The 24,642-nt window shown below is 39.1% G+C and overlaps 1 protein-coding gene and 1 non-coding gene across 4 annotated transcripts; both read right to left on the reverse strand.

Moving 5' to 3' along the window:
* Window positions 1–1,153: 1,153 nt before the first annotated feature.
* SCC3 (sister-chromatid cohesion protein 3) lies at window positions 1,154–22,695 on the reverse strand. Of its 3 annotated transcripts, XM_011629083.3 has the most exons (23): window positions 22,380–22,695; window positions 20,353–20,470; window positions 19,647–19,914; window positions 17,102–17,214; window positions 16,924–17,016; window positions 16,580–16,791; window positions 16,236–16,472; window positions 15,657–15,801; window positions 15,362–15,540; window positions 15,114–15,259; window positions 14,876–15,003; window positions 14,535–14,708; window positions 7,860–8,021; window positions 7,579–7,779; window positions 7,360–7,497; window positions 7,067–7,267; window positions 6,774–6,918; window positions 6,527–6,636; window positions 4,131–4,271; window positions 3,727–3,992; window positions 3,515–3,639; window positions 1,677–2,137; window positions 1,154–1,558 (listed from the first exon to the last, which is right to left on the reverse strand). In XM_011629083.3, exons 2-22 carry the CDS (start codon window positions 20,443–20,445, stop codon window positions 1,884–1,886), a joined length of 3,531 nt encoding a protein of 1,176 aa, XP_011627385.1. In that variant the 5' UTR covers window positions 20,446–20,470; window positions 22,380–22,695; the 3' UTR covers window positions 1,154–1,558; window positions 1,677–1,883. The 3 variants fall into 3 exon arrangements, with proteins under 3 accessions (XP_011627385.1, XP_088715238.1, XP_088715239.1); XM_088859112.1 differs by lacking the exon at window positions 7,860–8,021; XM_088859113.1 differs by lacking the exons at window positions 6,527–6,636; window positions 6,774–6,918.
* LOC148783400 (U4 spliceosomal RNA) lies at window positions 4,396–4,537 on the reverse strand. The gene has a single exon (XR_016050775.1). It is a non-coding gene; the product is annotated as a U4 spliceosomal RNA (small nuclear RNA).
* Window positions 22,696–24,642: the final 1,947 nt, after the last annotated feature.

Raw genomic sequence — 24,642 nt, forward strand, 5'->3', positions numbered from 1 at the left:
CAGGAGCTGTACTCTCCCCGCCAGTCCTAGGAGTTGGTGGACCATAGCAGAAAGGCAAGATTTAGGCAAAAACGTTGCTTATCTTTTAGGAAACAAAATTCATAAAGAATTAGGAGACCAAGGACATTACGTTGGAGTAATTCCATTTAAGATGAAAATTCCATTTCAATTGATGCTTGCAGACGCTTACGCTCTGAAAATGTCAAAACCAATATTACATTATTATTTTTTAAAATGTGAACTATTGCTTCTTTTTTTTTTTTTGGTTTGGGGTAAGTAATTGGAAAGAGGGGGCCTTACCCTCGGTAGGAGTTGAGCCTAGAACATAACATTGCAAATCATCAAACGTTAACCAATTAAACCCATGGCCTTTTTCTATATGTAAACTAAATTTACCTTTTTGAAAAATATAACGCAAATTACTTTGACCATGGTAGTTAGATTGCCACAAGCCATTAGTAATATACTTCTTTATATTTGTAAAGGTACGTTTATATTGGGTAGTGATTTCATACAATAGTTGTATCATACAATAGTTGTATCATAGTATAATGCAACAGCACTTCAAAAAAACCATGTTTGGGGCATTTGTATGACCCAAAATTTTGCCCACACTCTCTTCATCCCAATAATCAATCCAAAAAAAATAACAATTCAATTTGAATCCTAAACATGGTCAAAATAATCCCTTCCAAAAACAAACCTAGACCATTCATTTGGTGAATTTCACGATCTTAACCTTTATAAACTAAAAATCATTTTTTTTATTTTTTAACATTGTTCATCTAATGATAATAAAACCATCCCAAAAAATTGAAAATGAAAAAATCCTTCTAAAACTCAAATCTAAATATCTCACCAAAATGAACGGCCAATGTTAATTGGACTACAAAAATACTTTCTAAATTGTGTTTTTCAAAAAAAAATAAATTTATGATTGTTCGATAGAATAAAAAGAGTGTATATTTCAAAATTTGGATCAAACAAATGACCATACCATGGTTTTTGAAAGTTGTTCATCATATTATTACACATCCGTTGTATGAAATCTGCCCATTTATATTCCTTCAGGGAAAATGAATGTAATAGAAATGCAGGAAAAGAACCATTTTGCCTTAAATCATGAAGATGCAAACCACTGGTCTTCAAAATGTAGCATCACTAAAAATTTCATTGCAGCGAGCTCAAAAGCACTTGATTTCTGTTATCTGGATTCAATTACAACTCACAACTCACCACAGATTAAAGGTTAAAATTAATATCAAGGAAATGACTGATAAAGCCCACCTTTTCAATATCTCTCAAGTACATGAACTAATATTAACACCCACCATCCTAAACTGAATTAGTAATTATGTACAGAACAAGTCATACATCGCAGTACCATGTAATTTACAAAAACAACTTTGTAACAAACAAGGGAACCCCCAACCAAACATAAAGCCAAATTGGGCTCCCTAACAAAACCGCTGGTATTATCATGTTCCAGTGCTGAAGGAACTCTGCTTTTCTTTCACAGTTTTTACATGGCCACGGTGATGAGTTTCTCAATTGGCTTCTGCACATGTAGGATTATGGATAGTAAGGTTAGAGACAAAAAAAACCAACATTCAAAGAAAATGTTGTAATTCAGGTATTAATATCATTTTGGTATCCTTGTATGGGTTCGTGAATACCTCTACTATTGCATGGTGCGCCCAAGGGACTTGCTCTGTCTCTCTTTGAGACACACATGCACATGCCCTCAGTAGAGCATATCGAATCCCCCAGCAAACACATTGCTTACTCCTGGAATGAACAAATGAACCTCAAGTCCCCATAAAAGTGGTACAAGCTTCTCATGACACCAAGAGTTTGACCTCCTCTTGCAAGCTCTCTTCACCTTAGGCTTCCTGTTGCTCACCTCTCTTCAATTTCATCAATGACCCGAGCTTAATAGATTTGAGTCCCAGTGACTCCCTCAAAGTAGGCTCCCTTTCTTCCTCCTCCTGCTCCTCCTCTTCCTCCTCCCCCTCTGATTCACTAATGGATTCCTCTTCATCGCTTGAGTCTTTCCCTTCAAAAAGTTTCTTGCCTGAGATGTTCCTTGCCTTTCTAGGTCGGCCCCGGCGTCTTGACACATGAACTTCCTTCTCACCTGCACACAGAATCATACAATCTTCAAAACAGAAATGTGACTAATCACATTAGCCAGTACTTCTATATGCGTACATAGGCATACATGCAAACAGGAAAGTAAAATATACACAACCCAGGTTCAGGAAAAACATATTCCACAGGGTTTTCAGCTGTATGATTGGATCTTGTTGGAATCTGTTAATATCTCATCAGATTCCATAATAGAAAGTTGAAGGATAGTTTATCAACTGCAATCCAATTGGATAATGAAGTGCTGACATATTTTCCATTTCTTACAGAGGTTGTGTACACTATACCCTTTCAATATGCATGTATTGGAAAGTATAATATACACAAAGTATACATCATCAGGTTGCCATACACACACAGGCCATCAGGCTTGTCACACGTGCGTGCACACACATATTTGTCTGCCCAGGAGAATGAAGTCAATTATTTTTTCACATACGAGCCCAGCTCTGCTTGAAACTCACATCAACTGGCTCATTTTTGGGTCACATAATTCTTCATATAGCATACCAATACTTAATGCATGATATGCTCCAAGGTTTAGATGTCGAAATACAGTGAGTATGATACGTTCACTAACACAAACAAAGCAGTGCCAGCCTGTTGGTACCAATATTGACTCACAATTTCACACAAGTGAGAGACACTAGCATTCCACTACTCTCTAGCCACTATGGCATTTTTCACAACAGCCGGATTATGGTCACTTTATTCACACCCACAATTTTTCAAATTATTTGCAAAGGTAAATAAGAGTCTTCTGCCCCTCCATGGCTTGCCCAGGGTAACAAAATACCATACAGATACACTATTTAGATAACAAATTTCTACAACTCAACTATAGTTCAGAAGATGCTCCAATTTGCTCAACAGTTCCATGAATTCGAAACTAGAGAAAAAAATCATGTGAGAAACAATTCTAAATCAAGTACTTTTCCATTAGATTTATGAGAATATAGGGTCTCACAAAAATACAAAGTTCTAATAAAAAAGTGAGTGAAAAAACTTTCATTACAATAGCATGCATTGGAAGGTCAAATAACATCGACAGGGTAGATATCAAAGCAGAGCAAGCAAGACAACAGAAATAATAGAGTTCATCTGTTTTAATATCAAACAGAAATCATCACAAATGCTGCAGGATATATGAAGCTCTATGTGGACATCAGAACCTCTTGGACCGAAGGTTCCAGAGGCTGTTTCCCATTAATTACAAGTTCACACTTGATTAGGCATATTTGATATTGAAAATATATTACCCGTTCATCTAGATAGTAAGTCTGCTCAATAAAAACTAGAAGTAAATAAAGATCTAGCACGACAAATTGAAGCATCAAGAAGAATGACAAAGTAATACAGGCATCACCTTGGAAACCCTCATTCTTTGAGCATTTTTCACGTAAGAACTCAATGAACTTGTCATAAGGACGCCAACCACTAGGATCCTCTTCTGGATTGAATTTCTCTGCCCTTTTCTTTACATCTTTTATACTAGTTCCAAGGATATCTATATGTTAGTATGATGAATTATGAGAAAAGTAAACTTCAACGGCTAAAAATGCTAACAGAAATACTCACGTGTCATTAACATCTGAAGCAGGAAGTCTAGACACAAAGTGAAGTACAGCTCCCTCCAGAAAGGGTAAGTGTTTTGGTACATCAGTGAAGGCAAACACAATCCCATCATTAACAATCTTTAGTATGTGTAACCTATGGATGTTGCGCGCAGCACCAATGAATGTTGCAGACAGACGAGAAGCAAGTTCTTTGCATTCAGCAATAGATTTGGCAGCCAAGGACTCATCATCACTTCGCGAAATCTCATTCACATGCCTTTGGAAGGCCTAATCAAGAAATAAAAAAGGTCACACTACATAAATCAGCTTTAAAAAAAAAAAACTAATGATGATCATGTATGATATGATATTGAATCAACAAAATAACAGCTTTTTAGCAATGGTACAGCTCTGCAGGAGAAATACCCTTTTTAATGCTCCCAGAAACAAATTGGGTATATCATCTGCAGCAGATTTCTTTAGAACAGTAATTAAATGCTTGATAGTGTCCTCAATGCTTTTCCCATGCATAACATAATGCGCAATGATCTCCGAACCAAGAAAGTCCTGCACAAACGTACACATTCACCTTCCATGTAAACTTTTTACAGTTAGGTATTTGAGCTTTAAGGTACTAGTTTGTGACATATCAATAAATTTCTGGGGGAAAAAGGAGTCAAAAAGTAAAAAATGAATGAAAACAATGACAAAATTAATGGTGCACTAATATGAATACACAAAAAGAATGATAGAAATAATGGAAATAGTTTTCAACCAGCAATTGACGCACCTCAGTTATACCTCAGTAGCTGCATCATTGCCCAAGCAAGAATGATAGAAATAATGGTCCAAAGATTAAATGTTTAAAGATATTTGAAAAGACAACTTAAGTAACATTGTGTTCAACAGTAAGGAGTAGAAAGGTACTGCAAGAACCACACCTAAAATAAACAGAATATGCAACAGCTCCAGGTTTCCAGTTTTACACAACAATTTGATTCATGATATGGAATTAAATTTTGTTTTAATTCGGGGCAAATTGACACCAATAGAAACTGAAAATACTCATCACACCAGCCTACTATCACAGAGGAAGACAACTGTTCCATAGCCGGCCAACAATTCTATCCAAATATATATATAAATGATTGCCAGTCATTTGCAAAAAGTCCCATCTTGCAGATGCTCTTGGTTCTACCTGATGTGACTAAACTGAACAGCACCATAAAATCTACAAGCTCTTTAGAAAGCATAAAACCATAATGTATTAAAAAGTGCCTCAGCTACTAAGAAATATTACTCAAGCCAAGGCATGATTACGAGTGTCTTGAAGCTGCAGTTGAGGCATGTGCATCATGGAAGCCCACCCCACAATGCATCTCAACCAGAGCAAGTGAGCATTTTCAGGATTTTGTAAACTTTAAACAAAAGCCTCTCCAAGCTACCAGATCCAATCTTAATTCTTTGGAAATTGTTATATCCTCAGGGAACATATCCATACATTTGCATCCCCCGAGGCACGAACCATCCATCCCAAAGATGGATGTAAATGGTGGTCCCTCCAAAAATAAAAACTTAAAACCAATGGTCTACATATTTCCTTAAAAAAAATATATATTCTTGAAGCTGTCTTCAACCAATTATTATTTTCAGTTTTAAAATTTAATAATCTCCATGTTAGAAATTATATATTCCTTACAAATTAGTGCCAAAATCCATTTCAAAAATGGATATTTTAGAGGGGGCAGATTTCCACATATCAGTTTGGGGGACTCATGGAAACCGTGTCCTAATTCTTTTTCCGTTCAAATCCCTCTTTGACCGGCTTGGTCCTATAGGAGGACACTCTGGTATCCAAAGTTCTTCTTAAACTCAGATTAGACCTTATTCAACCTGACTTGTAATAGTCTACAACTCAAGTGAACAGACCATCTCAACTTTCCGCTTTGCTCGAATCTTATGCAGCTATGCCCTTGTCATTTTCTCTTTCCACTCCCTGGCATCTATAGTTGTGTGTGTCTCCATTGTATCAATAGAAACGAATGTACAGATCCTGTTCATGTAAGGTCATCCCTTGGTATCTATAGTTTTGCACAATGGCCCCAACTTCTTATCATTACATGGGCAATCTAATGGAACCTCTCAGAAAGAGAAATGCAGATTACAAGACATAACAAGATAATCCCAAAAACATATTAGACCATCATATCTGTTTGCCTAACATAATGCCCGAAGAAGTTCTAAAAACACTATTGGGTCATCATAGATGTAGGCTTGCACCACAGGCCCTCTTATCTTACAATGCACTCAAGTCAACAGTCAATATTTATATACAAAAAGATAGGAATACAAATACTAATACACAATAATTTGAAACGGTTGCCCACAAGCACACAATTGTGTATGTAGTTAACTTCTGTCATAACATTAGATTTGTTCCGCTTCACCATTCCCTTTGTTGAATGTTGCATCTCTTTGAGTAGATTTGAACTGGAGACAAATGATTCTGTCGATCGATTACCTAGTTCCGGGGCTTCTAATCCAGTCATGCAAGGATGGGGCCAGTGACTGGGAATTAGCTTGGCTACTTTGAGAGCAATTCAGTATGATATAAGTTATGAACTCCAAACAAGGCAACAAAAGCAATACTTGTGCATTATAAGTTCAATGAACCAATTGCAACGGTGGGGTGCTGAGTGTTCAAATTAACAGCATCACAAAACCAACAAAGAGCCACAATTCAATTATCAATTACTAAAACAAAATAGAGAAAAAGATGTGTAACTAGTTTTGCCATATCATAGAAGCATTCAATAATCTACCTTAGGAACTATATCATGTGTAACTAGTTTTGCTGCTGCGGTCATGACCGAATCCCGCAGTTTTGTCACGTCAACATACTCTTCGTTGACATCTTCATCTTCCGTATCATCTATGATATAAGCCCATCCATGAATTGATAACCCACAAAAGCCACAAGAAAGAAGGTAACACTTCAAAACCTAACATGAAATATTGTATAGACAGGAAAGTAACATAGAATAAAGCCCATGACACAAGGCCATCCACCTGATATACTGAATTGTTGTTCGCTAAGCCTCCAAAACTTTTTCAGGATGGCTATGTCTGGATAGAACCCTAAGGCATGTAGCTTTGAAGGCGCAAGCTTCGCCTTACTGAACAAGCACCAAATCTCTGCAAGTATAATGCAAACCTAATGCAGAGAAAAAATTTGTACAATCATCAAGTTTTCGTTTGTTCAACATCATATTTGGACATTTCAGTCCCTCATATTTATCAAAATAGAGAACATAAAAGTTCCGATGGTTAAAAGTAGTAAAAAAGTTTGACTGAGGACTCACTCTGCTACTAAGGGGACCTCGAGTCCTCCCTTCCTCCCAAGATTTGAGTAGAGTGTCCAGAAAATGCTCTAATTGTTCTAACAGGGTAGTACGTTTAGCCAAAAGAGAGGATATAAGTGCTTCAGCAGGATTTTCAGTATCAAGAGACTTCCTAGCCCATAGTATATGCAAGTACATGTTGAGAAGCAGAAGACTGACAACCTGGAACAAAACCGACTATCAGTCATTAAACCATATCTTGATAAAGATGTTTCTTTTCTTTATATTGTTCCATTGCCAAGATCTTGACATACCTCATCACCTAAATCATTATATTTCTTCAGAAGACCAACCATATCTTCAAACAAACTCTCATTTAGTGGGAACTTTTTACATTGAAGCATATAAAGCCTTCGTAAGCTTACAAGTAATGAGTAATCATCATCAGCAACCTGTAAATGATGATATGATACTTTATCTAATTGTTTAGCTGACATTAGAGATAAGCATTGACCCTCAAACAGAAGACTTACCTCAACTTGACTAAAGACAGATGTAAGCTTTAGAAGCGATTCATCCTCGAGTTCTTTGAATTTATTTTGAGCAAAATCTTGCAAATCTGCTTGACTCTCACGGGCACAGAAGTCAAGAGCCTTGATGCCAGACCTCAAGATTTCGATCTCCCCATGTTTGAAAAAAGCCTCCTTTATGAGTTGGAGAGTAGAGCAAAAATTCTGAAAGGGAGAGATACAAATGTCACCACTAGGTTCATCGATCAATAAACAAGGGTCAAACTATAAGCACCAATAGTTACCGGTTCTTGCCGTTTGAGTGAATAGAGCTCAAGTTTTAAATATAAAATTATTTCACATAACGACGAAACTTTTGTTTTGTCCGCTATAAACTTGCGTAAAAGCTGTGGATAGCTCTTTATTAAGGCAATTGTTATTTCATGTCTGCTGTTTTCAAATTCTTCCTGTTAATTCAACAAAACAAAGTTAGTGACATAACCATCAAAGCACTGTCATCTGAATTCCAGCCCACTTCTATGATAATGAAACAAAAATAAATGCAGGTTCATATTAGAGAGTATATCCAAGGATTAATCAACATACAATCAACATAAAACCAATGACTGAATATTAGAGCGACAAAGCATACACGGACATTAATTCCACACAAACATCTTGCCTCTTTTTTTGGTTTCTTATGGGGAATAAATAGGTACTACTGAAGGAAACCTTATGAGAAGTTCAACATGCACAATTTACGGTACAAACAAAACTAAAGGTTCATCTCAGAGAGTATCCAAGGTTTAATAAACATAACACACATATTGGATGTTAAAAAATAAAGCTCACATGGATCTAATTCTGGATCAAAGGCTGAGCGTTTGGGGTGGACATTAACTCCAGAAAACTGTTTATGAAGCTCAATGGGTTACGCTGGATCAAAGGCCCGCTTCAACCTCCACGCGCCTGCCTCAACCGCCTTTTCTCCCCCACCTGTCATATTCCGATCGGCTACTTCAGGAGGAGCAGCTGAGTGCCTCCCAGCTGTCCCAGCCATAGCCTGACCCTTCATTACCTGCCCTCTAGGTGGCTCCCGTGGGTGAATCCTCCCTCCCACCTACCGCAAGTGACCTACCCCAAGTGATCTTGGGGTCCCCCACCTTCTTGTTGGTGCTGTCAAACCCGGCCCATGCACCTCCTTCGTTTATCCCAGCCTCTCCCCTGCTCCCGGCCTGTTACCCGATCCTCCCGAGCCCCGTGACCCCAACCGACTTGAGACGTCTTCTCACTGCCAGCTGGCTCCCGTCCAAGCTTTCTTCGAGAGGGTTCCTACACCGCCTTCGTCACCTTGCCTTGCCTTCCCTTTGTCTGCCTCCCCAGCCTCTTCGTCTGTGCGCCTGTCGGCCACCCCTACCCACCCTCCTGGGTCCGCCCCTCCTCTTTCGGGCCTTTCCCCCCCCTCCCATCCCCTTCCCCTCTACCTCTGAACCTCGAGCCTTCGCCTGCTCCCCCCTCCGGCGCCCTCTCCCCTACCCCCTCCCCGCTGGTGCTAAGCAGTGACCTTAGCCCTCCTCAGGTCCTATCTACCTCCCTGCGGATAGGCTCTCTACCCCTCCCTATTCTCTTTCACTCTCATTCTACCCTTTTAATCTTGACCACCCTTTTCCCTTTGGTATAAAGCCTTCTAACCTCCTTAAGATGAACCGAGACTTTTTTCCTCTGGGCATCGTCACAGCCCAATCACAGGACCCGTCTCCTCCATACCCGGCTACTGTTGCTGATTTATTGGCCCCACATCTCTCTTTTACTCCTCACCTTGTCCATATCCATAGGGTCCACACTATTCACTATGTCCGGTCCATGAACTCCCCCTTCCTGCTCTCCTCCTACACCTCCGTCCAGACTCATCAATTTCTTACCTTTGTCCCTACCATCTCCCTCCTCCCCATTGAACTAGCCCCCTCACCCTCTCCTTACCCTCTTATCCCTGGTGCTCTTGTTCAGGAGGCCATTCCCAACTTTGACCCCCCTCAGCACCCCCTCTCCTTTCCCCCCCCTGGCCTTCCTCTCCCTCCTGAGGTGTCCTTTGGGAACTCAGAGATTTCTCTTCCGACCCTGTCAACCCTTGTCCGGATCTTCCTTCCCTCCCATCCCTAACTACTGATCTCTACCCTGCGGTCCATCCCCCAACCCCCTCTCCAGGAGTTCCCGTTACGCATACGCCTGCCTCCTTGGAATCGCAGGCCGATTCAGAGGCAGAAGATGACACTGAAGACGGGAATTTCTCAGAGGAAGACAGGATGAGAACCATGTACAAGATTATGGGTTTTGAATATGAGGGACCAAAAGGCCCTGCACACAAATTCCTTACGATAGATGCGCAGAGAAGGATGCATGTGAGAATCAGAGGGCAAAGAGAGCTTTGCAACCTCTTCTCCTCCCTCCCTTTCCTTGGGAAAGCTGTTGACTTCTCCCCCTCCAATTCCACCCCAGGTTGCCCGAGGAGGTCCCCAAGATTGGCTTCCTCCCTTGCTCTCATCCCTTACAAATGAAACTTTTCATTTGGAACATTAGAGGGCTTGGATAGTCCTCTAAGAAAGATGTGGTCAAAGCCTTCTCCCTCAAAAATTCCCCTACCATCTTGGCCCTTCTTGAAACCAAACTTCCTAACCCAGACCTCCCGCTCATCCGCAAGATCTGGGGCAGGAGACCTTGCCAGTGGGTCTCATTATCGGTGAACGAGGTATCAAGAGGGATCTAGGTGGTCTGGACCCTTCTAACCTCTCTCTCATCTCCCACTTCATAGGTGAATTCTCTATTACCCTTCTTCTCTCCAACATCTCTGATGGTGTCCATAGGAAATTTTCTGTTGTTTATGGCCCTAACTCCAACACCATCAGACAAAGACTCTGGCTGGAATTAGACCATATTGCTTCCCTACCTCACCCCATTTGGTGTGTGGGGGGCGACTTCAATGTGGTTCGTTGGTCCCACGAGAGAAATTCCTCTTCCGCCATCTCCCCGGAAATGAGGAACTTCTCATATTTCATTAGCCATAACGAGCTGATTGACATCCCCCTCAAAGGATGCCAATTTACTTGGTCCAACCACAGCACCAATCCCACCCTCTCAAAACTTGATAGATTTCTCATTTCTGTCAATTGGGAGGAACAATTCCCTACTTCGTTGTCTTTGGCCCTACCCAAGCCTACCTCAGACCATTGCCCTATCCTGTTGGACACAAATGCTATTACCAGGGGTTCCCATCCTTTCAGATTTGAAATGCATTGGCTTCTAGAAAAGGACCTACCTGCCCTTGTACAAACATGGTGGAACTCCTTCGATTCTCAGGTTTCGGGGAGAGCGGGCTACTTCCTCCAAAAGAAAATTCAGCTTCTTAAATTTGCCCTCAAATCTTGGAGTTTTAACCTTCCTGTTAATTTTTCGCACTTGGTGGCTTCCCTTTTGGAAGCCATCAAGAACCTTGATACCATTGAAGAATCGATATCTCTTAATGCCTCTGAACAGAAGCATAGATCCAAGTCCAAATTAGAGTATCTCACTACCGTAAAAAAAGAAGAAATCTACTGATCCCAGAGATCCAGGGTCTCTTGGTTGAAAGCTGGGGACAACAATACTGGCTGTTTCCATCAGATTGCAAATTGTCGTAGAAGAGACAATGCCATCACGATGTTGAAAGTCAACAATTCCTATTTGACCCAGCCTAATGTTATTCAACAAGCCATCCTCGATTTCTTCCAGAACTTGTACTCTGCTCCCCCTGAACCTAGACCCAGATTCTCGATCCTTGACTTCCTGACTCTCAATGTAGCCCAAGTTGCTTGGCTTGAAAGGCCATTCTCAGAACAGGAAATCTTTGAAGCAGTCAAAGAGTTAGGAAGTGACAAGGCCCCTGGGCCGGATGGTTTCCAGGTTGCACCCTTTAAGGAGTTCTGGGATATTGTTCATTTAGACTTTAAGTTTTTTTACGAATTCCTCCACAGGGGGTATCCTAAACAAAGCTATGAATGCTACTTTCCTTGCCCTCGTCCCTAAACAAGGAGCTGAGGAAATAAAAGACTTCTGACCTATTGGCCTCCTCAATTTCTCCTATAAGATCTTGGCTAAAGTCCTTGCTTCTAGGCAGCAACATGTTCTGCTTTTTATCGTTTCTCCTTCTCAATCTACCTTCATCAAAAGCAGAGAAATCTTAGACGGGATGAATGTGTCCACTTGAGACACCTATCCAAGAGACCAGGACTCATCTTGACTGAGAAAAGGCTTACGAACATGTCGACTGGATAGTCCTGAATGAGTCCATGGCCAGGGTAGGTTTAGGGGAGAGATGGAGGAAGTGGATGAGCGGTTATTATTCAAACCCTCATTTCTCTATCCTCATCAACAGAACCCTAGTTGGCTATTTTCCTTCATCGGGGGGCTAAGACAAGGAAACCCCCTCTCACCCTTCCTTTTTGTAATTGCGGCTGAAGTCTTCAGCCGATCCATCTCTCGGGTCTACCAAGCTGGCCTCCTATCTGGTTTCAAAACCAATAGGCACGAGCCCATAGTTTCCCACCTACAGCATGCAGATGCCACCCAAAAAGAAGTCAACACCCTCAAAAGATTCCTCCGTTGCTTCCAATAGGATACTGGGTTTAAGATAAATATGGATAAATCCAGTATGTTGGGTGGGGGTTGCCTTGTCAACTGAACATATTAGAACTCATTCCAGATTGGGAATGTAAAGTCCAGGTCCTCCCTACCACTTATCTTGGGCTCCCCCTGAGCATTGGTAAGCCTAGAAAGCAGCAATGGCCCCCGGTCCTTGACAAGGTTGATCGCCGCTTGGCAGGATGGAAGGGAAGATTATTGTCGATGGCGGGCAGAAACACCTTAATTAAAGCAACCATAGCTAACTCCCCAACCTACTTAATGTCGATTTTATATATGCCGGCGCAGGTGGCCAATCGACTCAACCAACTCATGAGGAATTTCCTATGGTCTGGCCAGGAAGATAAGAAAAAGTTTCATCTTGTAGCCTGGGATAAGGTCTGCCAACCTAAAGACCAAGGTGGCTTGGGGATTAAGGTCATTCGCAAACACAACGCCGCCCTGTTAGGAAAATGGTGGTGGCGTTTAGCGACTCAGCCAAATGCACTTTGGGCTCAGGTGGTTAAGCATAAGTACAATATCTCTTTACATTCCTGGCTGCCAAGAACACCGCAAAGGCATAATGGGTCAGGTGTCTGGAAGTCTCTATTAACAGTGCTGGCCACTTTCAAGAGCCACACTAGGTTCCATCCGAAAGAAGGCTTTAGGGTAAAATGTTGGCAGGACCTTTGGTTAGGCCCCTCCCCTCTTTGTGATGTCTTCCCATCCCTTTTCTCTCTTGCACGAGACCAGGAGTCTTCAATTGCCCAAGAGCTCTGCTGCTTGGGAGGGCGTCGAGTTTGGAATCCCTCTTTTAGAAGGAACCTAACTGAACAGGAAACTAATGATTTCCAGCGGCTCTCGCATACCCTCCATTCTCTCTTTCTCCTCTCCCATGGAAGAGATGAACTTGTCTGGACCTTGCCTCCCTTGGGTAAGTTCTCAGTTGCTTCTTTCTATAAAAGCCTCACACTCTCACCTACATCCCATGAGGCGTTCTCTAAAATTTGGTCCACTATTGCTCCACCAAAAGTGCAGACCTTCCACTGGCTTGCTTTCTCACATAGAGTCCTCACAGTGGATAACCTACAAAACAGAGGGCTCCCCATCTCGAATAGATGTGCCCTATGTGAATGTGAGGAGGAAAGTAACCATCACATGTTCCTTCATTGTGAATTCTCTTATGACCTATGGGGTAGGGTATTGCAACTTTTTTGTATACATTGGGTTACCCCCCCCCATCCCTTTCCCCGGTAAAAGCCCTCCTAACCTGCAATTTTGATTCTTGCTGGCCTAAGGCAGATCGAATCCTATGAAAGGCAACTGTAGTTGCTACAATTTGGGTTGTGTGGCTGGAAAGAAATTCCAAAATATTCCGAGGCTCTAAACTTCAAACTTTGGCACTCTTGTCCAAGGTAACCACCCTAGTTACTTTTTGGGCTTCTAATCATAAATTCTTCGTCGGAATTCCACGGACTTTCTTCCTCACCCATTGGGGAGACATCCTTCATCATCAACCACAAGGGGTTAGTAGGTCAAGCATCTGGCTACCACCAACCCAAGGAAGCATCAAACTAAACTTTGATGGTTGCTCCTTGGGGAACCCAGGTCCAGCAGGAGCAGAACGAGTTTATCGAGACCACGAAGGCAATATACTCCTCTCTATCTCTCAATTCCTGAGCTTAAAGGACTCTCACCAACCAAAGCACTAGCCCACCTTATAGCTTTGAAAAACTTCAACCCTTCCTGGGGTACAACTCTGATAATGGAAGGCGACTCCAAAAATGTTATCTCTTGGGCTAGCAGAACGTGTGATCCACCATGGCATTTGTCCCCATTTTTTCATGAGATTCAACACATTTGCAGGGCTATGGACGTCTCATAGTAGCATACTTGGAGGACGTCCAACAATACCGCAGATCGACTGGCAAAGGAGGCCGCTAGAAGTCGGGGTCAGGCCGCTCAAACTTAGTCCACCTCCTTTTTTAATCTGGACCACCTCCTTTCTTTTCTTTCTTCTGCTATGTATTTCTCGTTGTGGTTGGCCTAAATGTGGATGGGCTTTTTTATAAGCCCTTCCCCTGCCACTTTCTTTTTTAACTGTTTGTAAAGGGGTTTTCTTATAACCCATTTTTTGTAAAGGGTCTGCTGACCGGATGTTTACCGAGAGTCCCTTCTAGAGGGCTCTCTCGGACGTTCACTACACTGTAATTTCTCTCTACAGCAATACAATCGTTAACATTTCAAAAAAAAAAAAAAAACAGGAATTCATATCAAACGCAAGCATTGGATCAAACTGAAGCCAGAAAGGCCATGTCTTTCCATACCCTCTGAGCTTTTGTGTGATGAATTTTCCGGTTATCATTGGCGGGAACAATTTTTTCTCCAGTAGCCTTCTTTACGGAAGCACAAAGGACCCTAACCAAGCTTGTTGCATCTGTATCAGTAAGCTCAATCAGTGGATTCTCATCCAGAAGCATAGAGATAATACACTTCCAATCCTGCAAGCATACGTAGTTCCATCCAAGAAGAACATTAGAATACAGCAAGCACCAGCACTGCAAGCAATAACAATGTCCAAAAGCAGAATTTCTTATGATATTATCTTTCTACTGCATTTTAAAAGTCGGAATTAAAAGGGCAAAAAACTCATGCCATAAGAGCATACTTTCATGGAACTCATGTCATCCCAAACATCATCAATGACATAGGTACTTAGAATGGGATCGGAGGAAAATTCCCTCAATATTTGCAACATTCTTCCTAAATGAATCTCAGAAGATTCAGCACCTTCACCTGGGAAAAAAAAAAACTTGGTATCAAAAAATATTTAATTTTCCAGAGCATTTGAAACTTGTAAGTTTTAGTGTGAAGAGCACCACTTGGAAAATCTAGGGATACAATACCATTAGATACTGTATGAGAGCTGCTAAACTTTTGAGCAATCAAGTGATCATAGACTAGTTCTCCAACAGCACGCCTGATGACTGGCTCTTCATCAATAAGCAAGTCATAAAGTGGGCCAAGTTCATCATCAGATAGAAGTTGATGCCTACAAAATCCCAATGAAGAAAACTGTAATGTAAAAAAATGAAAAAGAGCACATTATTGGAATAGTTATTATGTGCTTTTGAAACTTAATATAGATTTTTACCTCAACAGTTGTTTTAAAAGTCCTATGGCAGAAACAGCCACAGAAACATCAATGTCATCAGCCAGCTCGACCATACGATTTGAAAACCTCTCAGTGAAAAGACCAAGGGAAGGCACATTATCATCCACCTCATAAAGAGTTTGCAACGCAAGGACAGAAGTTTTCCTGACACCAGCACTCTTAAGATGCAGTTCAAAGAAAAAACGTAGTCAGTTTTCCTCTTGTTTTTTCTTTTTAATTGGTTAAGGCACAAACTGATCAGTAGGATCAAACATCAAGATAGCAGAAAAATTACTTTGTCATTGAGCGTCCAGCCAAGGTATTTTAAGTACAAATCTTGTAGAAACAATGAAGGGTACGATACGATCCAGCTACCAATATATCTGATGCATGACATTCGGATATCTGGATCAACATCTCGATATCGATGCATGAATAACCTGCAAAAGAGTTAATGGTAGATCTCTGATCAGTCCAGAAAAAAGCCAATAGGAAATACCAATTTATTCATTGATAGAAAAAACATTTATTCTCTTTTTTTATATATATGTTAAGTGAAGTTCAAAGATTCGACATGGTTTTGCAGTAATAAACAGCCTAAACAACAAGTCAGGTTCCCAAATCCCAAATCCCAAATAAACCATGGTTGCCGAAAAACTGAAACAACAAAAAATTAAATGAGAGAATGGGATTGGGGTCATGGTGGTAGCACCACTTGTGCCCCAGCTAAAGTCTAGGCTTCCATTCTCACCCAACGCATTAAAAAACTACTAATAATTTAAAAGAACAGGTAGGGGCTCGTCATCCCCCCTGAACTACCCAAAAAACAAAAACAAAAAATTAAATGAATTGCCTCGTGGCAGCTGCATCTTACCCAGTGAATATTTTGCGCATCATCTCCTCAGTCATAGTTATTTTTCCATGAGTTGAAGACAATCTCTTTTCCAGGGACTCCACACGAGGGCCATCTTTTCGCTTCTTCTTTTCAGCATTCAATTGGCGCTGGGTAGTTTCACGCTGCCCACCCAGTGTCTTGGCAACAGTTATGAAGGACGAAACAAGTTGGAGACCCACCAATGTAGCTACTCGACGAAAAACCCTAGGTGGAGTGCTGGATGGTTGAAAGCAAAAGATTTCATGGAAAGCAAGAAGTGATACAATGATAACATTCATCGATGAGAGTCACTGAATACAAAATAGCATGTGGTAAGTGTGTACCATGACAAAGCAATGACATAATCCATGCACTTCTCAAATAGAAGTTGATCGAATAGTGGCCCATTCTGACACTCTAGAACCAGATTATCCCAGAAACACACAAGGTTCTCCTTGAAGTTTTTAAATTCCTTTTGCTTTGGTTTCCTTTTTGCAGTTATTTCCTTCTGTTTTATATCATTTTGCCTTGGATTGCAATAATCTTCAGCTTCTCCCTGATTTTTCAACAGAGTCAAGTACAAATTGAAGGCAAACATGGCTACAGAAACATAAAGATTCAGTTGGTATTTTCCACTTAGATATTGAGAATGAAAAATTGATCCAAGAAATAGCTGCAAGAAGGATACATCTTTGGCAAGGTTAACCAGAGCGATAACCACATCATCCACATCAATCTCATCCAAAGAACCTTCGCTGAATTGATATTTAACCCCGCAGGCCTGTGTGTTCAAAGTCCTTAAGACCAACCAACCATTGGACACATGCAAAGATAGTGTAAGAAGAAAATCAGTAAACCCACCATACCTCAAAGAGCATCGTCAAAAGTTCAGATAATGCAGACTTTGGGTCTTTCTCATACCCCTCAACCCACTGTTTGACTGCCTGGATGATAGACTTCCCATTATATTTAAGACATTCTGCAATAGGGGATATCCATAACACTTCAGCCTCACAAAAGAACCAGTTACATCAAAGCACCAATAGTACCTAAAAGACATCTCTACATTCATTATCACGTTTTTCTACAAAATGACTAAATATTCATATGATGATTAAAAAGAGACTTCCATTTTAATCCGACAAATTTTGCATTATTCTTATTCCGATGAAGCAAATACATTAATTATTAAATAAACTAATTGTATGAGTTGCACTAATTATTTAACCATTTTCGTTTAGGACATTCAAATCCTAAACGTGTATTTTTGTAGCAATCATCATCATCATCATTCGAGATTCATGAAATAGATGTGGCAAAAGTTTTACACTGGCTGCCAACCTAACAAAGCCTCCTCCTTCCTCCAGCTTGGGACCAACATGACTGGCTTGGACCAGCCATGGAGGATAATGTGGTTTTGTGATAATAATATCATAAATATTTAGTAATCATAAATTAATAATCAAATTCAAATTGCAAGAATTGTGTTCTCATTTATGGACGAATTAAATACTTAATAATAAATTATTTAGTAACTTCAACCATATTAAAAAGGCTGATTATAAGAATAATATCACAACTATTTTAATGGAATAAAAGTTGCAATTACCTACCAGAAAACCAGTTACATAGATATTCAAAAAATATCAAACTCCTTGATGTTTTTCTTCTCATAAAGAAGTGAATTAAAGTTGAACTTCTAGAATGACCTAAGCTGATTGAATATAATATTCTGCAGAAATATCTGACATATTTCAATGGAATGGCATGGAGAAAAAACATAAAAAAATTTGTTAATAAGCAATCAAATATATGAACCACTGCAAGATAAAAATGGCATATATTTGCTGATAATGAATGCTGCCTGAAACATTTCTAAGTTAGTTATAACCAAGGACGTGCATATATTTCCCGTGTAAACAATTAGTGAAAATGACGCAAAAAGCCATTGATCTCATACAACGAAACCAAAGGTGTATAGTTAATGACCATCTATTGACTAATTTACGAAAGTTTTGCTCATATCCCTTATTAGTGGGATTTAAAAAATATCCTCCACATTTTATATTCTACATTAATGTCTGTTTTTAAAAAAAATTGTCTTTTCCCAAAATACTCTCGTTCAGATCTCGTGGCTTTCTTTACCCTTTTTTTTTGAGAGATCAGTTTGGAACTTCAAGTTTCAAACCAAATTTTCATAAATAAACTGGCTCGGAACTTGAAGTTCCAGCCAAGTTCAGAAACGTCTTCACTCTAAAAAGAGACAAGTGAGCTGGTTTGGAACTTGAACTTCCAAACCGACTGACTTCTCTATATCTTTTGTGAACATACACTTTGGAACTTAAAGTTCCAAACCAATTTATTTAGAAAAAAGCCAGAATTTCCGAACCAATCTCTCAATATGAAAAAAAAAAGGACCCCATTTTGGAGCTTGGAATTCTAGACAATCGGGTATTTTGGGGGAAAAAATGTGCGTAAAATACAGATTATGGGGGACATTTTCTAGTACTGCTAATTATAAGGGAATTAGCGAAAATTTTCCAATAATTTATGATATGCTTTCTTGCACCAAAATTGTAATAAAACTTATTTCATAAAAAATCATAAACTTGTAACAGACCATATTAATTAAACAAAAATACCAAACCTCTTCTGCTTCAAAGAAATTTGCAGCACAAATATGTAAAAGACAGTAACATCAAATGAAAACACGACCACTTACACATTAGGGTTAAAAGTGTAATCATCAGACATGACCACATGAACACACATGTTGCGTAAAGACCATGCCATTTTTCATCAGAAGAGGGAAGAGAACAAAGTAAAACTTTTCAACCAATCAAATAATCAATGTTCTAAAACTCTGCCAAGTAACTCGGCCTCGCCCATAGGGCTAGGCGAGTTTTGGGCGAGTAGGTTGTACAACATGTTTTAAAAGTTTAATTATATTAATACCTCAAATTAAAGTTAAATGTGCTCCAATGGCTTCTCGGTTAGTCCTAACGCAAAAAATTTAACAGTCGGGATTCGAATCCCACTAGAGTATACAACTTTTTTAATGTCGGTCACTTTTTAATATAATAGGAACACCAGTTTTAAAAATGTCATTTTTTTTTGGAACTTTTTTTTAAGTTCCAAAAAAAAATGTAGCCCCCACAAGAATGGACCTCGGGACCTCGGGTAAAGAGGGGGGGAGTAACTAGCATGCCGGTCTAATGCTCGGTTGATAAAAGCGGTGCTCATATTATATATCACTGTTTTTTCTCTTCATTTTCTTTAGAAAAAAACAAAAAAAGAGAGAGGGACTCGGGCGAGTTACTCGGACTCACCCGAGTAACTCACCTCAACTAGGGCCCGGGTACCTTGGCCAAGTCAATTTTCTGAACACTGCAAATAATTATTTATACATACCAAACAAGCTCGGATTAGCTGCACCATCATGACCAGTTTCCGCAGGTTTGTTTTTTTTCCTTTTGGGGCCAATTTCAAATACATCATCAAGCAAAGTTGTGCCTGAAGGAGAGGGCAAAGGCTTGCTTGGACTTTTGTCATCCAAAATATCGGTTTTATCACCTTCATCATCTCCACCTGAATCATTTTTATTGTCTTCCACTGAAAGTTCTCTATCACGAGCAACCCTTTCCACCTTTGCAGGCCTACCCCTTCTTCGTTTACTTCCCTATTGATGTTTGCAAGCAACCACAAGATAGGTCATTATGCATGGCATAATAAGATGATTGTGCAAAAGGAAGAAGACCACTCTAAAAAAGGAATTATATAAGAACAATTGTTTTATGCGGGTTGGGCCGCATGTCTACAATATGCGGTCCAGAGGTATAAGGCATCCATCTTGAAGATGGATTCAAATAGGTGGTCCATCTAAAAACAATTGTAATTAATGGTCCAAATGTTTTCTTAATATAATTATTATTTCTACTTTTCAATTTTTTTTTTCTTTTTTCATATTTATGATCTCCATGTTAAAGATTATATATTCTCTAAAAATTTGGATCAAATTATATTTAAAAAATATATTTATGGCCAAGTTCGTAATTCTACAATATGCGGGCTGCCCGCATGCTAACCACGTCCATTATATAATCAATCAGTAACTAACCTGAGGGCGCATGGAGGTCTCAGAGGCGAGCTGCTTCTCTGCTAGTGTATGGTCAGTTTCAAATCGAGCATCATCGGCTATTTTGTCATCCATGAATCAAACTGTTCACTTGCAACACCTAGAACATCCAAAATCAACAGTCAGACTAGCAGAAGCCACATAAGAATTTAATCAAAGAAAAAAAATAAACAATTCAAAAATTAAATAAATAGAAATTTGAGAATATGGGAGATGGACCATAAAGAGGAAAACACATGGTTATAAGGACAATTAGTACACATACACAGACGCAGATATTTACACATTTATACAGCAAAATAATCGTATTTATGTATTATGTGCATAAGGTAAAGTAGATTCTCTACAGAAATACTTTCTCTTCTTTTTTTTTAACATGGGATTTTGGCGATTTAAAACCGCAACCTCTAGGTGATTGGAAAGAAATTTGTCAAATAGGCGAACCCAAAAATAAAAAACCTATGGTTCTTCATGTGTGTGAATGTGCGTATGCTTTGTGTATCTGTGATATGCGTTTGGCTATACATGCATATGTAGCCAAGGTTGTCAATAAGAACATTTTGTTTGTGCATGTGCATATACCTAAGTAGATGAAAAAGTATACAATGTGACCATTTATCTTTGATACAAGGTGGTCACAATCAATCTTGACCATTAGATGAAACATTGGGCAGCTACATTTATTCCATTGATCAAGCTCAAAGTTCAAAATAAATTTTCTCAAACTTTATCCAAGCTATCAAATTTCAATTCGAATGGCTACAAATAATTGTGACCTCCTTATACTAAAGGTCAATGGTCTCATTGTATAAAATCCCTAAGTAGATACAGGGCGTTACATCACGATAAAGTGTTGACCACAATGTAAAACCTTAAGATAGATTCATTCCCACTCAGTTTCACTTTATTAAAAAATCAGAAGCTGAGTTTTACTACCTTCAATCAAAAAAGTTACAAAGCTTGCCATTTGGATTTTGAAAAATTTGGGCGGGAGGAAGACACCAATGAAGACCAGACAGAAGAAGAAGATCAACCTCACATGTGAATTTTCCTTAAAAAGGTTAATGAAATTATAGCATTTAAATTATTAAACCTCAAACTTAGTAACAAATATTAAACCGCCCAAATTTATGAAGTGTTCGCCAATAACAACAACATATCCCCATAAATGGAGCATGATTGGAGCAAATAAGCAATTTCATAGAAGAAAATGATAAAGTAGAGAGATAAGAAAACCATCAGATTTTTTGCAGAGTGAGTAGCTAGAGAGTAAATAGATATACGCAACAGCCAAGTCCAGGAAGTAAACAATATTGTAGCTTACAGTGGAAACCTAAAAACATCGAAAATTAATATTTCCCTGCTATGAGTGTGCCAGAGGATATTGCTTCCAATCAAGAAAAAATGACTGATCATAAACATAACATGAGCAAAAACAGCAGCAGGTCAGAGAAAACAATCAAATATAAATCGCATCAACCACCCTAATTTCAGAAGAAATGTAAGGCAACCGCAATGGAAAAGTTAAAGTGCAGGTATGAAGCAGAAATCCTAATTCTGCGAAAAATTAAGTTAAAGTGCAGGTATGAAGCAGAACTCCTAATTCTGTGAAAAATTTAAGGATATCTCAGCAGATGAAAGTTCACATATATGCAGATGAAACAATAATTCTAGGAAAAATGCAAGGAAGTCCCAATATATGTTGGTTTAGCATCAGAAACCCTAACTCTGGACAAAATACGAGGAAAACCCGACACGACAATTGCTATTTATCCATTGGAAACACTAACCATAGAAAAATGTTGCAAAAAAACAAGCGAAAAAATTTCATTGCATGCATTGGAAACCCTAATTCTACACAAATTGTAAGCAACACACAGGAGAAGAAAGTACTGGTCCATACAACAGAAAACCAGATTCCAACCATAAAATTTTTGCAGAAACAGATATAAATTGAAAAAATATGGAAGAAAAATGAGCAATTTCATGGTTTGTAGAGTGTAAACTACCTGCAACAGCTTGATGGTGATGCCCTAGAAACTGAACAGAGAGACAAAACCCCCAATGTTACAAGACTAAAACTGGAAGGCGCCAACTTCAAAGCGGGAAAAAGAGACCAAACGGACGGTTTAGATCTTGCGCTGTTTTTTGTCGTAACATGTTACAACCACACGATTTGTTTTGCCAAAAAAAAAGGGGGAGAAGAAAAAATTGCTCAGCCTCGCGATTGGAATACAAAGCGTAGGCGGTACTCTTCTTCGTGAGCGCGCGCAAAATTGAGCGTGCAAGGGCAGGTCGATCCGCGGTGGATGGGGCTTGGGAAGTGGGTTCAGCTCGCATGGTCGAAGCTACTAGAACTTCAAGAAAAAAATATAAAATATTATGTACAATTTATTAAATAAATAAATAAATAATAAAAAAGCCTTTATTTTTAACACATAGATATGACAATCACTTATATCCATCGGATTTCAAATCGGAAGATTGTGAATGTGTCATTGACTAAATTTAGATTTAAAAAAAAAGGCTATACTTAAAATTTTAAAAAATAATTTTAAAAAATTGTTAAAACCCCTCGAGATGGACTTTTTACTCACTTTATATCCCACCCAACTTTTCCTAACAATTCCCCCCCCCCCCCCCCAAAAAAAATGATGTTTTGTAGCTAATACCCCTACACAAAAAGTTCATTTATTTTAGATGAAAATACCCTTCTTTCACATAATGAATTATTTTCGTTAGAGAGGGCGGTCCAGCATTTTGAACAATCGGTCCGGCGATTTTTTTTTTTTTTTGCTGGAATGGGCGATCCAGCATTTCATGGTGACTGTCCGGCGTTTCATGGTTGCGGTCCGACAATTATTTTTTTGCTGGAATCGGCCGTCAAGCATTTAGAAGTTACGATCCGGTATTTTGAAGTTGTGGTCTGACATTTTGAAGGGATATGGCAATCCGAAATTTTGTAGGGGCAGTCCGAAATTTTGTAGGGGCAGTCTGGCGTTTTGAATTATGCCATACTAAGCAGTCCGGTGATGTACAAATACGGTTGGACGTTTCCTTTTATTGGGATCCAAAAATGATTTGTAATGTGAATAGAGGGTATTTTCGTTAAAAAATATGTACCTTTTTTAGTTGGGGGTTTTTGAGAAAAATAAGTGAAAAATTTTAGAATGGGGTAAAAGTTAAAAAGTATATTTGTTTAGGATTTTAGCAATTTTTGCAAATAATTTCTCTAACTTTATCGCATATCTCAAGCCAGCCCATTGATATGGAATGGCCAGTAATCCTCTCATAATAAAGGTGAATGACGCCATTATATAATCGCATTAAAATATACTAAATTTTCAATAATTGAACCATTTGTTTCTTTTAATTATGTCCGCCAATACTCAGTTTTGACTTTTGAAACCCAACGAACCTAATTAGGGATTGTCAATTGGCATCCGGAATTGCCAAAATCGAATTCGTTACCGGAACGTATCACTTTCGACCGGGCCTAATAAAACCCCAAGCACTGCCAAGCCCTTGAAAAGAAAAAGAAAAAATATTTTAATTTATGTATTTCAAATATTTTCTAAATCGTCGATTTGAACTGATGCAAATCAGCAATCTGAAGGTAGACGATCCATTTCACTAATCTGCCTTTTAAAACACTTGTAACTTGTATTTTGATACCTATTTTGAAATTAAATAAAAAATATCCATAAAATATAAATTAGTTCATCATATAAGTTTCCGAACATATATAGGTGTAGAGTGGAGGGGGTGTCAGAGGTCTTGCAGGTTTGGTGACCGGTCACCATGGTTGTCAAGGAATTGGCGCAGTCCTTGCACTAAAATATGGGACAGCTTTCATATTTTTTTACAGTTGGTATTGCAATTTTGGGAAGGAAAAACTCAAGAGCACGTACATTATGTTTTTTGCGTGCATAGTTTATTTCTACTCCCTCAATCACAATGCCTATTTGAGGATTTTTTCGATCTGAAATTTTGATAAACAATTAAGAATTTATTAGATTATTCTCAAAAAACATTCGAAATTGTAGTTTTGAAATACTTTGATCTCACCATCTAAAAATCCGATGATCTCTATTCAATCTCCATATATGCATAGAAGGTATAATTAGGAAATGTTTTCTATCGAGGTAAACCTATGGGTCAAAGAGGATAACGGCCCTAAAATTTGGGATCCTAAAATTAATTCGAGGTGAGCTTTCATCTGAGGGAGTAAATGCCCAATACACTCCCACAATAGTAGAATATCATTTGGCA

The sequence above is a fragment of the Amborella trichopoda genome, chromosome 2 (assembly GCF_054954075.1).
Source record: "Amborella trichopoda isolate Santa Cruz 75 chromosome 2, AtrichopodaSantaCruz75HAP2 v2.0, whole genome shotgun sequence".
Taxonomy (NCBI): Eukaryota; Viridiplantae; Streptophyta; class Magnoliopsida; order Amborellales; family Amborellaceae; genus Amborella; species Amborella trichopoda.